The sequence below is a fragment of the Gadus macrocephalus genome, chromosome 7 (assembly GCF_031168955.1).
Source record: "Gadus macrocephalus chromosome 7, ASM3116895v1".
NCBI classification, from domain to species: domain Eukaryota; kingdom Metazoa; phylum Chordata; class Actinopteri; order Gadiformes; family Gadidae; genus Gadus; species Gadus macrocephalus.
This window is the reverse complement of record NC_082388.1, coordinates 27,712,561-27,727,955: the sequence shown is the minus strand read 5'-3', so window position 1 is coordinate 27,727,955 and position 15,395 is coordinate 27,712,561. Positions and strand designations below refer to the sequence as shown.

The 15,395-nt window shown below is 47.2% G+C and overlaps 4 protein-coding genes across 6 annotated transcripts in view; 3 read left to right on the top strand and 1 right to left on the bottom strand.

Annotated features, from left to right (window-relative positions):
* Positions 1–15,395, top strand: part of LOC132462155 (uncharacterized) — a 306,161-nt gene that overhangs the window by 242,344 nt on the left and 48,422 nt on the right. The window lies entirely within an intron of this gene.
* prdx5 (peroxiredoxin 5) lies at positions 427–9,110 on the top strand. 2 transcript variants are annotated; one of them, XM_060057774.1, is made up of 7 exons: positions 427–530; positions 645–711; positions 3,333–3,467; positions 4,273–4,404; positions 7,695–7,733; positions 8,323–8,387; positions 8,772–9,110. In XM_060057774.1, exons 2-7 carry the CDS (start codon positions 700–702, stop codon positions 8,875–8,877), a joined length of 489 nt encoding a protein of 162 aa, XP_059913757.1. In that variant the 5' UTR covers positions 427–530; positions 645–699; the 3' UTR covers positions 8,878–9,110. The 2 variants fall into 2 exon arrangements, with proteins under 2 accessions (XP_059913757.1, XP_059913756.1); XM_060057773.1 differs by having other exon boundaries at positions 433–711.
* On the top strand, positions 9,699–12,238 carry LOC132462157 (barrier-to-autointegration factor). The gene is made up of 3 exons (XM_060057775.1): positions 9,699–9,852; positions 10,616–10,776; positions 11,551–12,238. The coding sequence occupies exons 2-3, from the start codon at positions 10,651–10,653 to the stop codon at positions 11,695–11,697; spliced, it is 273 nt and encodes a 90-aa protein (XP_059913758.1). The 5' UTR covers positions 9,699–9,852; positions 10,616–10,650; the 3' UTR covers positions 11,698–12,238.
* Positions 11,759–15,395, bottom strand: part of si:dkey-175m17.7 (uncharacterized) — a 29,855-nt gene continuing 26,218 nt past the window's right edge. Inside the window, exon 8 of the mRNA XM_060056547.1 lies at positions 11,759–14,202. Coding sequence (XP_059912530.1) covers positions 14,074–14,202 — 129 coding nt within the window. The 3' untranslated portion in view covers positions 11,759–14,073. The remainder of the gene's footprint in view (positions 14,203–15,395) is intronic.

Sequence of the window (15,395 nt, the reverse complement as noted above, 5' to 3'; positions counted from 1 at the left end):
CTGCTGGCCATTAGCCCCCCCTGCTGGCCGCAGTATGGCACAGCTCCGACAGCCCAGCTGACTGTATTTGACTCGACTTTTACAGCCCAGCTGACTGTATTTGACTCTACTTTTATAGCCCAGCTGACTGTATTTGACTCGACTTTTACAGCCCAGCTGACTGTATTTGACTCTACTTTTACAGCCCAGCTGACTGTATTTGACTCTACTTTTACAGCCCAGCTGACTGTATTTGACTCTACTTTTACTGCCCAACAGGCTGATTTAGATCATGCCTCTTAAATCAATATAAAACCATATAACTATGACTCTAAGCCCTTTACCGTTTGCATGTCTTACAATGTCACGTAATACATTTAGAACAATAAGTATGGCGCATTTTGAAGACCAGGTCATCATGCAAACATGAGCTGGTCTTCATTAGACTGAAGTCTCCGGTGCGCTTCCAGCAGGTGAGCAGGTGGCGCAGTAAAGCTTTGGGTCTGAAATCCAAATCCCAACCGGACGCCGAAGTGAACCAGGAGCTCCAGGTGAAGTTCCCACTCAGTCAAACTAGGAGGTGTCAATCATCCCACTGGGAGGACCCTGTCGCACACACGGAGTCATTGATCAGACATGCTGTCCGTTAATAAAGCTCTCTGCAGGACCCTCGGACTGGTACACTGCGTCAGACCGCTGCGTACGTCTTCAGCTGCAAACATGCCCATCAAGGTAAGGTCGTTCGGCTTTTAATTCTGCTCGGTACGATGATCTTGTCGATTGTAACCGACCATGTTAACCTTTAACCAGCCTCTTAGTTGTATAGTTTAATAAATCTAGTAGAGAATTAGGATTAAGCAGGAATAGTGTTCAGGTTTAGCGTGGCTCGGTTGGTCTAACATGTTAAAAGTTAATTTGGGACAAGGTCAAGGCTGTACAGACTATATATACACATCATATAACCCCAGACTTTCCGACGAGGTCAAACTATTCTCCCCGTTTGAACACATTATTTTTAAACGGAACATTAGTTGATGACGTTGGTGCTACGCAGCTGCTATTCAATGATCGTTGAGCCGCAATCTCGTGAGTTTAGGCCTCAGTGATCCATAAAGAACATTTAGCTATGCCCCCCTATCCTAGTTTGATGATATTATTTTCTCCATATTTATGCTCTCCGACCGTGGAACATGTGCTGCATCTGTGTTACATTATATTGCACCACATATCACTGACCAGACAAGATGCTGGGAAATCTCTGGCTCGTTTGGGAATTTTAACGTAGACAACCGCAGTGTAAAACAGCAATATACATTTCATTTAGTTTGGTTGTTTATTTGGGTTTATTATAAAACGGGATGAATACAAGAAGCCATTTTGGAACAGGCCACGCCTACTGCCCCCTAGTGGACAAGCTGGGAATATTTTATAGTTTGAAGTTATGCTTTATAGCAGGGGTAGGCAATTAAAATCCTAATGGGTCCAGTTTCAAAAAAAATCCTCAAGCTTGGGTCCGGGGGTCTATCACACATTTTTTATGACCGTTGTTTTCACTGATATAGGACTGCATGTGTTTTATGTACCAACAGTCAAGGTGTGCATTATGATTCAGAGGCATATTTAGCCAATATAAGTACCGTATTGGTCCGAATATAACGACCCTGATTATAAGACGACCCCCCCCGTTTTTCAACCCAAACATTTAGAAAAAAAGATTTGCAGACCAGATTTGCAGAACAAAGAACAGTGAATTAAACACTTATAATAATGCCAGTAAAGGCCACGGCACTCCGTGACCCCAAACTTCTTGGCAGTTGTTACTTGACTCTGCCTTATTGACGACCATTATTTTAAAATTGGCATCATAGCTCCTCCGCTGTTGTTGATTGACCTGACCCACTTTTGAGCCACTTGTCTCTACGCCTCGTGCCCACTGCACCGTCAGTCAACGGACGTGGGAAGGCGTGGCTGACGGATGGGGGAGTAGTCTTTGCAGAGGCATCCGTCAGCCAATCAAATCGCTTCGCCGGGTTCTTCCCGCTTCTTCCTGCTTGTTGCGAGGCAAGATGACCCGCTTTCCCGCTTTCCAGTATCGTCAGAGCCCGAGTCGCGTCACAGTGCTTACATTTGCATACGCGATCTGATTGGATGACGGAACCGTCGCTGCCGAAAAAGTTGAAAAATGTTCAACTTTCTGACGGTGGCGAACGCTCCAACTGAACGGACGGATCCACAATGCATTGCGCGTCCGTCCCCATTCAAAGTCAATGGGCAACGGACAACTGACAACAACTTTTTCGGCAGCGACGGTTCCGTCATCCAATCAGATCGCGTATGCTTGGGCTTGGCTGACGTATGCCTCTGCAAAGACTACTCCCCCATCCGTCAGCCACGCCTTCCCACGTCCGTTGACTGACGGTGCAGTGGGCACGGTCAGCCTGTCTTTAAACACCGGTAACGGTCTGGTTGTTAAGGACGCTGGACTACTTCTTCCCGGAACCAATTTCTGGCGCAACCTGCGGCCGCGAGTCTGTGTATTGACATTTAAAGGGAGAGGCGAAGAAGAGAAACTGCGCTCTGAATACTAGACCCCGAATATAAGACGAGTCAGACGACCCAACTTTTTCAGACCTATTTCGAGGGGGAAAAAGGCCGTCTTATATTCGGACCATTACGGTATATATATTAAAAAAAAAATCGCATTATTAATATTATTGTTGTAATTGTGTCTCGGTCCGGAGAGGACGTCAGTTGGGTCCGGACCCGGACTGCGGTCCGCCTATTGCCGACCCCCGCTTTATAGTATTTAAAGTAAATCAGGCCTTTGTGGTAATTTGAAATTTCACAAGGGATCAGATACAACCTACAGCTCTCTCTGTCTCTGTCTCTGTGTGTTTAGCATGTTTGTACTGATGGTATTTGAGGTTTATTTTATTTATGTACAATATTATTTAGTGACCGTCAGTTCATTTGGATGGATTGACCCGGTAACCGTTCAACCAATCGGTGATCCAAGCTGCTCCGATCAATATCTAATTGTCTATCCTGTAGAACGCTGCACTGTTACCAAATACTTCCTGTTTGGTGATCAATTAGTTAACCCTCGGACACACCGGAATGTATAATGACAGGATTAGAAGTCTCTTGTATGTTAAAGCTTTCCTGCCCAATACATTTGAACAGATTCTGATTTAATACGCAGCATTTCAGAGGCCTTGTATAGCCCTATAATGTATAATATCAGCGAGACGCTGATATCTCGGTGGATGATGTGAGGATGTGTACCGGAGGGTCCTTTGAGAGCAGGACCTGTAATGTAAGACTTGAAGCAGTGACGTCCTCCGTCCCGACAGGTAGGAGAGAGTCTCCCGGCCGTCGAGGTCCACGAGGGAGACCCCGGCACCAAGGTGTCCATGGACCAGCTCTTCAAGGGGAAGAAGGGGCTTCTGTTCGCCGTCCCCGGCGCCTTCACCCCAGGGTGCTCCAAGGTACCGAACGCGACTTGAGCTCGCTAAGTTACATTATTAAGAATTATAGTAATTTTGTCCTTGTAAATAAAGATTCTTTCTTGCGGATCTGCTGAGGAGGCCTGCGGTTCAATCATGTAATTGCCTGACCTTCATCGTAGGACTAAGGAGCGAGGCTGAGAGCCAGAGGTCACAGCTGGAGCGGATCAGCTCATATGTTGACATGTTACCGTGCTACACAGCCTGGTGTCTGACAGACCTCCGTCCATGTCGTGCCTCCGCTCTGTCCCCCCCCCCCCTCTGTCCCCCCCCCCCCCTCTGTCCCCCCCCTCTGTCACCCCCCCTCTGTCACCCCCCCTCTGTCACCCCCCCTCTGTCCCCCCCCTCTGTCCCCCCCCTCTGTCACCCCCCCTCTGTCACCCCCCCTCTGTCACCCCCCCTCTGTCACCCCCCCTCTGTCACCCTCCCTCTGTCACCCTCCCTCTGTCACCCTCCCTCTGTCACCCCCCCTCTGTCACCCCCCCTCTGTCCCCCCCCCCCTCTGTCACCCCCCCTCTGTCACCCCCCCTCTGTCACCCTCCCTCTGTCCGTCCCTCTGTCTGTCCCCCCTCTGTCCGTCCCTCTGTCTGTCCCCCCCTCTGTCCCCCCTCTGTCCGTCCCTCTGTCTGTCCGTCCCTCCGTCTGTCCCCCCCTCTGTCCGTCCCTCTGTCTGTCCCCCCTGTCTGTCCGTCCGTCCCTCTGTCTGTCCCCCCTGTCTGTCCGTCCCTCCGTCTGTCCCCCCCTCTGTCCCCCCTCTGTCCGTCCCTCTGTCTGTCCGTCCCTCCAGACCCACCTCCCTGGGTTCGTGCAGCAGGCGGCGGAGCTGCGGGCTAAAGGCGTGGAGGAGGTGGCCTGCATCGCCGTCAACGACGCCTTCGTCATGGCCGCCTGGGGGAAGGAGCACGGGGCCCACGGGAAGGTACGGCCCTTAACCCTCAGAGCCCTTAAGGTAAGGGCCAGTCTGTCCTAGGGGCCGCCGGGAAGGTACGGCCCTTAGTGGGACTCCCTTAACCCTCAGAGCCCTTAAGGACTTAAAGGAGCAACTCCGGCAGAACGCAGGGACCTTGAGGAGGGACCTTGAGGAGGGACCTTGAGGAGGGACCTTGAAGAGGGACCTTGAGGAGTCAGAAATAGTAGATTAGTAATGAGATCAAAGTAAATCATGAATCAAGTCTTGGTAACAATGCCAATAGGATAGATGGGGAGATACTTTATTTATCCAAAGGCGATTTTAATGTTCAGTAGCTGTAGAACATAAGAGTGAATAAAATAATGAGAAACCGTTGTGCTGCGTAACAGGACCACAGAACAACAGCAACACGGCCCCGAGCTACCACCCAGGTCAGATCCCAAAGGTCACCCCGGTATGGAGCCGAACGCGGGCCTGAAGCGAGGCCTCGACGGCTTCTCCTTCCTAGGCTGGTGGTTTAGTTTAACCTCGTTACCTGAGAGACCGGTTGGACTGGCTAGTCTGATGCGGTCTCCACTGCCATCGCCTGTCGATTAATATCCTGCATGGAATGATGCCATGAATTCACCAATTCATCGCATGAGTTAATTACGCCCTTGTATTCAGACCTTGACTACTTGGTGAATTAAGCCGTGCTTCCTTATCATTTGAAACTGGTTGTAAACCTTTCCCTCTGCCGGCAGTCCTGAAAAAGGTTTTGGTCTTCTAGGGAAACGGGAGACAAAAGTATTCTCAGAAGAGTCCGTTAAGGAAGGGGGAGGGGTTTGGTTCATGACCACAAACTGGTCTTAGAAGAGCTGGATGGCTTGGCTGTTCCAGGTGGAAACTGCATGTGTCGTCGTCAGTTTAAGGCAGGCTGCTTGTTGTGGTGATTGATTTTGACAGCAGTTTTACCTTGGAAGAGAAGAGCTCTCCTCAGATCAACAGGGCAAGGCCGGCCCTAGTTGCCTCAACACTTGGATTCTTTACTTTCTGCTCGGTCACTGTGGGGCTTTGCATGCACATGGAGGAGAAATGAAACTATTCACTGCAGAAGAAATGCACGTACTTATCGAGTTGGAGATAATTCTGTTTGGGCAAAGTGCAAGTCATGGAGGCATAAAGAAAGTGTGGTCCATCTGTCGACATGGAGTTGGTTTTATTTGCAGTCAGAACATTGAATCAATAGGGTTTGACTCATTTCCTAAAGAGGCTTTTAACCAATATAGAAACTTGGCGATCTAGATTTATCTCTGAGAAATGATAGGATTGTAAGAGTTGAGATGGTTTGAACCTTGACCAAGGGTTGGTCATTCCATTCCTCTGCTTATTTTCTCCATCTTTATTGTTCAGTTGTCGTGGTAACACTCGACCACTCCTTGGCCTTCAACAAGACGGCGTGGATTAATGAGGTCTGACTGTGTGGCCCGCAGAGAGAAGGACATCTGTTTGCTTATGCAAATATATATATTTATTAGGGGTGTAACGGTACACAACAGTCACGGTTCGGTACGTACCTCGGTTTTGAAGTCACGGTACGGTACAGGACGGTTCGGTTCATAGTTATGGTGAAAAAACGGATTGCTTGACAGAACGAACATAAGTTTAATTAGTAACGAATTAAACACAACAGTTTTAGCTGTCAGTATGAAACATACAAATAAAATGATGCAATTCTCCAATAACCTTAACATAAAATTAATGAAAAATCCAGTTTTAATGCTCAGTCTAGGCTCTTGAAGCTGGTATGTAAACAAAGAGTTTGTAACATATTCCTGCAGCTCTCTAAAGCTCTGAAGTTCTCATAAATATAATCAATCATTAAATAAAAGTGCAACTGCAGCCTTAACTTAAATTACAGCTTATGTATTTTATAATCTATTGGTGTTTTCATTGCCTCTCGTAGGTCAGAGGCAATGAAAACACCAATAGACCTGGTGATGGCATTTGCCCGTTCTGAATTCCCAGACAGGTGTAGGGGTTGATTAAATAGTGTAGGGAGCTGGGTTTGAACGATTTGAACAACTTTTTTTCATTTTGCAGCGGTGACAGTAACACCTGGATGGTGCCGTCACGTTAAAATTGTACCGGGGGCGAAAATTTGTGCAAGTTCGATGTGTTCCCATTTGCATAGACGATCGCTGTTGAACAATGTCTGCACACAGCTTTCGACTTGTCCACTCGTCTTTCCCCATTGTGATAATTAACCTGGAATCCAAAGTTCTCCCACACTTGGGATTTAAATGACAGGGGGGCATCTTCAAGCTCCGGTTTTCTGTTGTCGCTCGCCATGCAGTTCGCTCTCAGTTCGCTAGTAGACATCAATCCACACACAGTCGCGATCGCGCTCTGCTACTGCTACTACGAGTTCGCGCACGTGCGAGCCGAGCCTAATAAGGCTAAACGGTCCGGGGGGAACTCCGACTTCAAGTTTTAAGTTCCGCACCGCAAAACAAGCCTTTACATTCGCCATATTAACGCTATGTACGCCACATTTACGGACCGCGGTACACCTCTGTAACCGCACCGAAGTGCCTGTACCGTGACGGTTCGGTTCAAATACGTGTACCATTACACCCCTAATATTTATATATATATATATGTATGTTGACGAGTGGTTGACCCGGTTAATAGGGTTTATCTGGTGGTTGATCTGGTTAACAGGGTTTATCTGTGGGTGAGTGGACTCGTTTTGTTTGTTGCGGTTTCTTTCTTTATTAAGCTAAACTATTTGGTGCGAGTCTAATTTGAAATGTTCAAACCAGAATTTAGAATTTTAGAATTTAGAATCTTTATTTGTCATTGGGTTAAATACAAAGTATTTACACAACGAAATTAAGGTGCAGATCTTGTTCAGTGCTTTTTTTTAAATAAATAAATAAATAGAATACAGTAAGAAATATTAATAAATATATAACAACAATAACAACAATAACCCCTCCCCCTGCCTTCCACTTAAGGCACATTAAAGTGTCCTACACCCTCCCCTCCCTCCCAGACAACAACGCCTTCTGCCCACGTATATCTAAATAGCAGCAGGTCCAGGAAAGGCCCAACCTTAAAATGCCAACGCTTTGATTCTGACCTGGCAGGCCGTGAATCTACGCATTCTCTTTCAAGCATCCAGTAACTCCTTTTTCTTTCCTTCCTTCTCATTGTAAATTTTGTTTTATTGGATCTGTGCGATCGTAACTTACTATCAGTGATTGTACTCGCGTCGGTGAGAATGACGACTCTAATGTTTTCCCCTTCCTGTCCAGGTTCGGATGCTGGCGGATCCGACTGGAGCCTTCACCAAGGTAACGAGGCGTCCTGATTGGACGGCTGGGGCTTGTGACATCACAAGCGATAACATCTCGACATTCCTACCGACAGTCTAGCTGAAGCGAGACTAGTTAAACTAGTTCAACTAGTTTAGTCATCTTTCGATCATTTCTTTTCATATCTTCTCATTGTAATTACCAAATAATTGCCAACCTTGCCAACACCCTCGTGTTAGCGGGGGCTGCACTAGTAACCCTGAGAGATCATCGTCTGTCCCCCTGTCTGTCCCCCTGTCTGTCTCCCTCCCCCTGTCTGTCCCCCTGTCTGTCTCCCTCCCCCGTCTGTCCCCCTGTCTGTCCCTCTGTCCCCCTGTCTGTCCCTCTCCCTCTGTCCCCCTGTCTGTCCCTCTCCCCCTGTCTGTCCCCTGTCTGTCTCTGTCCCCCTGTCTGTCCCTCTCCCTCTGTCCCCCTGTCTGTCCCTCTCCCCCTGTCTGTCCCCCTGTCTGTCCCTCTGTCCCCCTGTCTGTCCCTCTCCCTCTGTCCCCCTGTCTGTCCCTGTCCCCCTGTCTGTCTCTGTCCCCCTGTCTGTCCCCTGTCTGTCTCTGTCCCCCTGTCTGTCCCCCAGGCGGTGGACCTGCTGCTGGACAAAGCCCCTGTGGTGCAGGCCCTGGGGAACCAGCGCTCCCAGAGGTGAAGTGTGTGTGTGTGTGTGTGTGTGTGTGTGTGTGTGTGTGTGTGTGTGTGTGTGTGTGTGTGTGTGTGTGTGTGTGTGTGTGTGTGTGTGTGTGTGTGTGTGTGTGTGTGTGTGTGTGTGTGTGTGTGTGTGTGTGTGTGTGTGTGTGTGTGTGTGTGTTCCTGTACCGTAACAAATGAAAGACTCCTTCTGATGGCGTTGAACACCTCTGCTCTACCAGCCAGTGCGATCTCCATTAGCCCTGTTGTGACCTCCCAGATGTATGATGGGATGGGTACCAGTTGGTACGGTCCACCATTGGTACGGTCCAACGGGTTGGTACCACCCGGCGCCTGGTGGTAGGTGGGGCTCCGTGCTGACCCATGGCTGTGGCCCTCCAGGTACGTGATGCTGGTGGAGGACGGCGTGGTGAAGAAGGTGAACGTGGAGCCGGACGGCACCGGCCTCACCTGCAGCCTGGCCGCCAACATCCTGTCTGAGCTGTAGACGGGAGCCGCAACGCCCCAACCCAACTGTTACACATGCACTTATGTAGCCTAGCTTAGCCGCCACTGCCGACAAACCCCATGTTCCCCCCCCCCCCCCCCCCCAGTAGCAGCTGAGATTAACCTCATGGGGGGCTGCAGGCAGTCATCACGCACAATGATGTCATGAAACCTTTTGTTTAATGTGAAGCAAACTAGTGAAAACTTGGCTAATAAAACTCAACCACTAAGCAATGTTTGTTCTTTGTTGTCGTTTGTAACTCTTTTAATCCATTTTTGAAATCCATTTAAGACGATACAGAAATGACCGATATAGGGATGATATTTTAGGATACTTCTGCTTCGTTCTAGGATGACGTAATTAAAGCAGAACCGAACTCTACCGAGTGACGCCGATTGTGGGTTGGTTGTCCCTGCGCCATAGGTTCAATCTCCCTGCAGATGGAACACGTGATATTGCAAGGAACGTCATCTTGAATGGAAATTAAAAAAAATATTCTATTGGTCTAAGTCGTATCTATATCGTACCACTAAAATGTAGTTGCATTGCTTATTTTGTGAATTTTTTGGCACTAAAATGATTCGTGTAAACATCGAAAAAATGCTAACATGTTGCTTCTCATTGCTGGCGGGTACGCGGTCATCTTGGTTTTAAGCGTTATTTTTTTAAGAGTGGTCAGAGGGTTTTGTTTATTCATAAAATATGTCTCAAAATGGTAAAGTAATTATTGGGAAGATGCCTGAAGGACCGACCGACTCGGTTTGAGGCAACGTTCTCCGATTGGTTGAGGTAAGCGCGGCATTCCCGATCCACCTCGTATGAAAGGCGCGCCGCTACTGGCTGGAGGAGGCGCGTCACGGTCCACCTCCAATGAAAGTCGCGACGCTATTGGCTGGAGGAGGCGCTTCACGGTCTGGCTAAGTAAACAGCGGCAGCGGAGCTACTGAGCTAACACACTTTTTATTCTTATCAAAGGTACGGTAAAACTTCACTATCCATTTAAACCAGCACCGCTTCTATCCGATTTTAACTTAGCACATGCCCACACGGTTTATTGTAAACGTTTAGGTCTGTAAGTAAACTTTAAAAAAAACTTGCTGAAGGCTAATCAATGGGTTAGCTGATGCTAAGCTAATGCGCCAAACTAGTTTGAATGGACCTTATTTCACTGGCTTTACTCCGTCAACACGGCGCCGTCCGGCGGGCATCGAACCCGGCACCATAGGGACTTATGTTCGCTATTAAATATGTAACAAACTTATCCTGGATCATTTTAAATCGCCTTGTATTGACTGAGTCGCCGACCGAGCTAACCCGTTAGCCGGCGGTTCGTCCAGCACATGAATGCGTTTCTCTTTATAGTATAAATATAATATGTATATACTAATGTATCGTTTATATATATATAGGGTTTGTGTGTTCCATTGTTGTATAGTGACAGGCGTGTTAAACGTGTGGTTGATCTGATTTAAAGGGTTTATCTGTTGGTGCGTGGACTCGTCTTTAGTTTCGTTTTTTTAGTTTCAGTTTCGTGATTCAAATCTTAAGCCTTCATACCAGAAAGGCCCAACCTTAAAATGCCAACGCTTTGATTCTGACCTGGCAGGTTGTGAATCTACTAGTGGTTTGGTTTGACGTCTATAGTTTAATCTCTACCCTGTGAAGGCATATTATCATATGAAGTCAAGTTGGTTTTAACAATAAATTTCATGTATTAATCTGTGATATTGTGCTTCAGATCGGGTGACCCCTCACCACCACAGCCTAGTGGACATGTCGTCGACCTCTCAGAAACACAAGGACTTCGTGGCTGAGCCAATGGGCGAGAAGAAGGTGACGGCTCTGGCCGGCATCGGAGACGCGCTGGGCAAGAGGCTGGAGGATAAGGGCTTTGATAAGGTGCATGAGCTACACACACCGCTAGGAGGCCAAGGGGTGGGTTAGGAACTCAAGTGTCAACAAATGAGGAGCCGGTTGACGGGGCTGTTAAGTCGGGGGCCGTTAAAGGCACGTCAATATATGAGGGACATGTATTGATGTCTTTAGATGAACGGCAGACGGGAGTTAGCCCGGCTGTCCTCTAAGGGGCCTCGGAGAACTCCTGGGGACACAGTCACCTATCAGCTCAGATACTGCCTGATGGGATGGTCTGATAATATGGGAGAAATTAACAATTACTTTTATATTAACTATGAGTATTATCAGGCCTATATATCATGTATATACATTAATAGTTGAAAGCAGCAAAATCCACTCTGAATTCATAGGAGAGCCTCACACGGCGCCAGAGAGTCCGGGGCCAAGGTGTACTGACATTCTCCCATTGTTTAGATTAACTGCAGAAGATGACCACATACTTAAAGCAATGTATGGCTGACCGTCCTTACCATATAAGTCAATTTTGGGCATATACCGAGGGCGGTCATACCATATGCAAAACCGTTCAGTTTGAATGAATAAAAAAGAATGACCCGGAAGTGTCTTTGCAAACCTCACTCGGCTTTGTTGTTGCTTGTTTGCGGGTAACAATAACATTTCTGTCAATACTTGATCCAGACTCCCCGACTCTTCATGCTCTTTTAGTTATTTGAAGTGATAGAATTATTTTCTACGATAATAACGACACGTTTGTCGTATCCTCTGTCTCTCTGTGTCTGTCTGTTTGTCTCTCAGGCGTACGTGGTGCTGGGTCAGTTCCTGGTGCTGAAGAAGGACGAGGAGCTCTTCAGGGACTGGCTGAAAGACACATGCTCGGCCAATTCCAAACAGCAAGGTGACTGCTACGGCTGCCTGAGGGAATGGTGCGACTCCTTCCTATAGGCCGCTCTCCTCTTTCATCACTCGTCCTTCTCTACCCTTTTTGTTTCTTTTCATTGGCCTGAAACGTAAGCTTGCTGACTGTTCAGGGACGCAACAACGACAACGACATACACCAGATGGTTGTTTGAGACTTTGGCAGTGACCTCCAGGTGGATGGTAATGGGGAAGTAATCAACACAACCGTATTGTGGGAGAACAGCGTTTGGTACCGGAGATGAAATAGAAACAAGTAGTTTGAACTGTAGCTGACCGACGACACGCTGACCTCATGAAAACTAAGCTTGTGTGTTCTTGTGTATATTAGCATGTAGGATCAGCCAGGATTGTTGAAGTGATTCTTATTTTGTGTGGTGTGCAGTCCGCTGGTATCCTTTTAAAAAAACCTCCAGATTTACTAAGACTTGTTCGGGCTTCATAAAAAAAGGACTGAAAATGTTAGCTTTTACATTTTAATTCACTGCTCCAACGGTTTGTTAGCCCTCTTTCTGGTGCTGCTCCGTTGCCAACTGGTTTTGATTAAACAGATTTTTGCCTCACCATAGTTCTGCTGCTTTTTGTTTTGCATTATATGAATTTCCATTTTGCTCAGTTTGACTCGTTTAAAGAAAACAACTCTACACTTGAATGTTTGGGATCTAAATGATCTGAAGCTAATTTCTTGTTTCATTCATGAATCAATGCCAAGTTATCAGCAAACTAAAAATGGTGCGGTTTGAATCTACAATATGATATTATGGGGTGTTTAATAGTAAAGGGTCACCGTGGTTATGGTTGTTAAGGCAACCAGGCAGAAACAATCGAGGGAAGAAGGAACATTTTGACAAAACCACATGCTATAATAAATAAGTTTGTCTCAGTCTGGTTATTAAGGATCTCCTTAATTCACATGGGCATGGATTGACGATGGAACTGCTTAATGAAGATGCTGTTATCCATTTAACATTCAAATAGAAATCAAAACAATTCTGAACCATTATAACTTACTGTTAGATGTCACTGGGCTTTTCACACAGAATTGTTGCCGCTTTTTTATTGTATTGTCCCAATTTAAACAGGCTTAAAAATGTAACCTACTTTTGGATTGTTTCTGTAATGAAAAGGCAATGTTGGACCTTTTGTTAATGAGACATTTTATTTCACATTTAACCTAGTAGCCAAAGCTGTCCTTAACACACCTTCGGAGCTGTGACGCTAAAGATGGTGTTGTACGTCCCTCTTAAAGTGCATATGTTGTAGATGTGGCTCATGATTAAAAACCATTGGGCAGAAAGTCTTTATGACTGTTTGGTTTCACTTACTGGAATGTGTGGATACACAATAAGGTTCACTTAGCGCCTTAACGGAGGCAGTCCAAGAAATCACATGAAACGTTTACACAAAATCACTTTGCATCGTGTACGATCTGTTGATGCAAGAAACTGCCGATGTACAAAATAAACGGATACATGAAGTACGTCCATCTTGGGAGTACCACTGCACTGAAGTGTCATGACGCTAGTCTCCCTGTTGAAACAAGACCTTAAAGGGCCCCTAGGTACCCAGGTATGACCATTAGCCGTCATTTAGAAACAGGACCACGAGTGGGACTGAATCCCACCTCCCAATGAGTACATTTAGTAATGGCTTAACATCACGACTGGTGTTAAAGAGGACCTTGAAGATGCACTGGGTAGAATTTTTGGCATCTCACAGGGACGTGGCAGAAGTTGAATACAATATTCCTAACTATGTCTTAAGTCTATAATCCTATGATAATAAGACTGGTGTTTAACTTTGAATGAGCCCTTTAAGTCTCCGCAGAGAGCGAGTCCCTCTCTGTCCACTGGCCCCGCCATGTTGACCTGCCTGTTCAGTGGCTGCAACCTCACCACTAGATGCCACTAAATCCTTCACGCTGCGTCTTCAAGTCCAAATACATTATATCAATTGTAGAAGGCCAAGTGTAGCACATAAAATTTGCTACACTTTTCTTGCCTCCATTGCTAATCTCACCTAAAAATGGGCTACTTGGTTGCAAAGCAGCACCAGCATTAAATCAAATGTGACCAAGACAGCCTTTGGAAAAGATAATTCTTGCTGATATGAAAGGCCTTAACTCATGAGAGGGGTGTGTGTGGTTTGGTCAAAGTCACAGGTGCTCAATTAAATACGAGAAGTACTTTTGTTCGTACTTTGGGCTGCGTGTCAATAATCAACGTCTTCTCCTGGTCAAGCTTTACCTATTGATTTTGAATCCATCTGATAGTACCAGTGCGGATTTAGGACTTTGTTGTTGGGCACCAGTCAGTTTTTGTACCCTGGTACCCCACTCTGACTCCTGTACACCCCACCCCACCACGTGTGTACAGTCCCCCACCCTCCAGCCCCAACCCGGTCTCAAAGCAGGGCGCAGAAGAACTTCTTCTCCCTGAAGGGGTTCTCGGAGGTGGGCACGGGGGTGATCAGGGGGTCGTCGTGGATGTGGGTGTCGCAGTAGGCCATGAGGTCCGCCGCCGCCTTGGACACCTGCGGAGAAGAGGACATGGGAGGCGTTAAGGCGGAGAGACATCACCGCCCTGGACGGACCAGGGTGATGATGGCGTGTCAAAGCCCGCCTTACGGAGATGCAGACACACTGAAACCGGCAGTGTGACGACGGCAGAGACAGGAGTGTCCACACGATGATGGAGGGTTCGGCCTACTGATGGACCGTACCAACTGGTGGGCTGTCCTAGACCTTAGAGGACGGCCTACTGATGGACTGTACCAACTGGTGGGCTGTCCTAGACCTTAGAGGACGGCCTACTGATGGACTGTACCAACTGGTGGGCTGTCCTAGACCTTAGAGGACGGCCTACTGATGGACTGTACCAACTGGTGGGCTGTCCTAGACCTTAGAGGACGGCCTACTGATGGACTGTACCAACTGGTGGGCTGTCCTAGACCTTAGAGGACGGCCTACTGATGGACTGTACCAACTGGTGGGCTGTCCTAGACCTTAGAGGACGGCCTACTGATGGACTGTACCAACTGGTGGGCTGTCCTAGACCTTAGAGGACGGCCTACTGATGGACTGTACCAACTGGTGGGCTGTCCTAGACCTTAGAGGACGGCCTACTGATGGACCGTATCAAATGGTGGGCTATCCTAGACCTTAGAGGACGGCCTACGGATGGACCGTACCAACTGGGGTCCATTTTGAAAAGGCTTGTGATGGCAAAGGCACCGCTGACGGTCAGATAGGAGCTTTAATCCTCATATTCATCATCTCTCACTATGGTTTGCTCCAGCACATACAGACCACCCAATCACACCAGCAATAACCCCTACTAGGGTAGAAGGTGTCCGCTAGGATGGATTCCAGGGCTGAGTCTATTTCTGAAGATACTTTCTACCTGTGAATGTTGGCCAAGGGCGAGCAGTGAAACGCCGCCCCATTGTCCTTTAGCGCCGACCTTGTTTGGCCCTTATCTGACCCTGTAGCCGATGCAGGCAGTCAGAAAGCCGAATGACATCAACACGAACATTGTTCTAATCCTTTTGAGGTTGCAGACTTTAGTTTGTGTTTTTCTCCAAATTGTGAGGATGGTTACATCAAATGAATTAGAAACATGTGACATGTTTTTACATGTAGGGTTGCAATAACTAACTATTTGCAAATAGTTACTCTCAATATCTCCAGAGTCTAACATTGTCTCCAGTATATATCATATTATGGG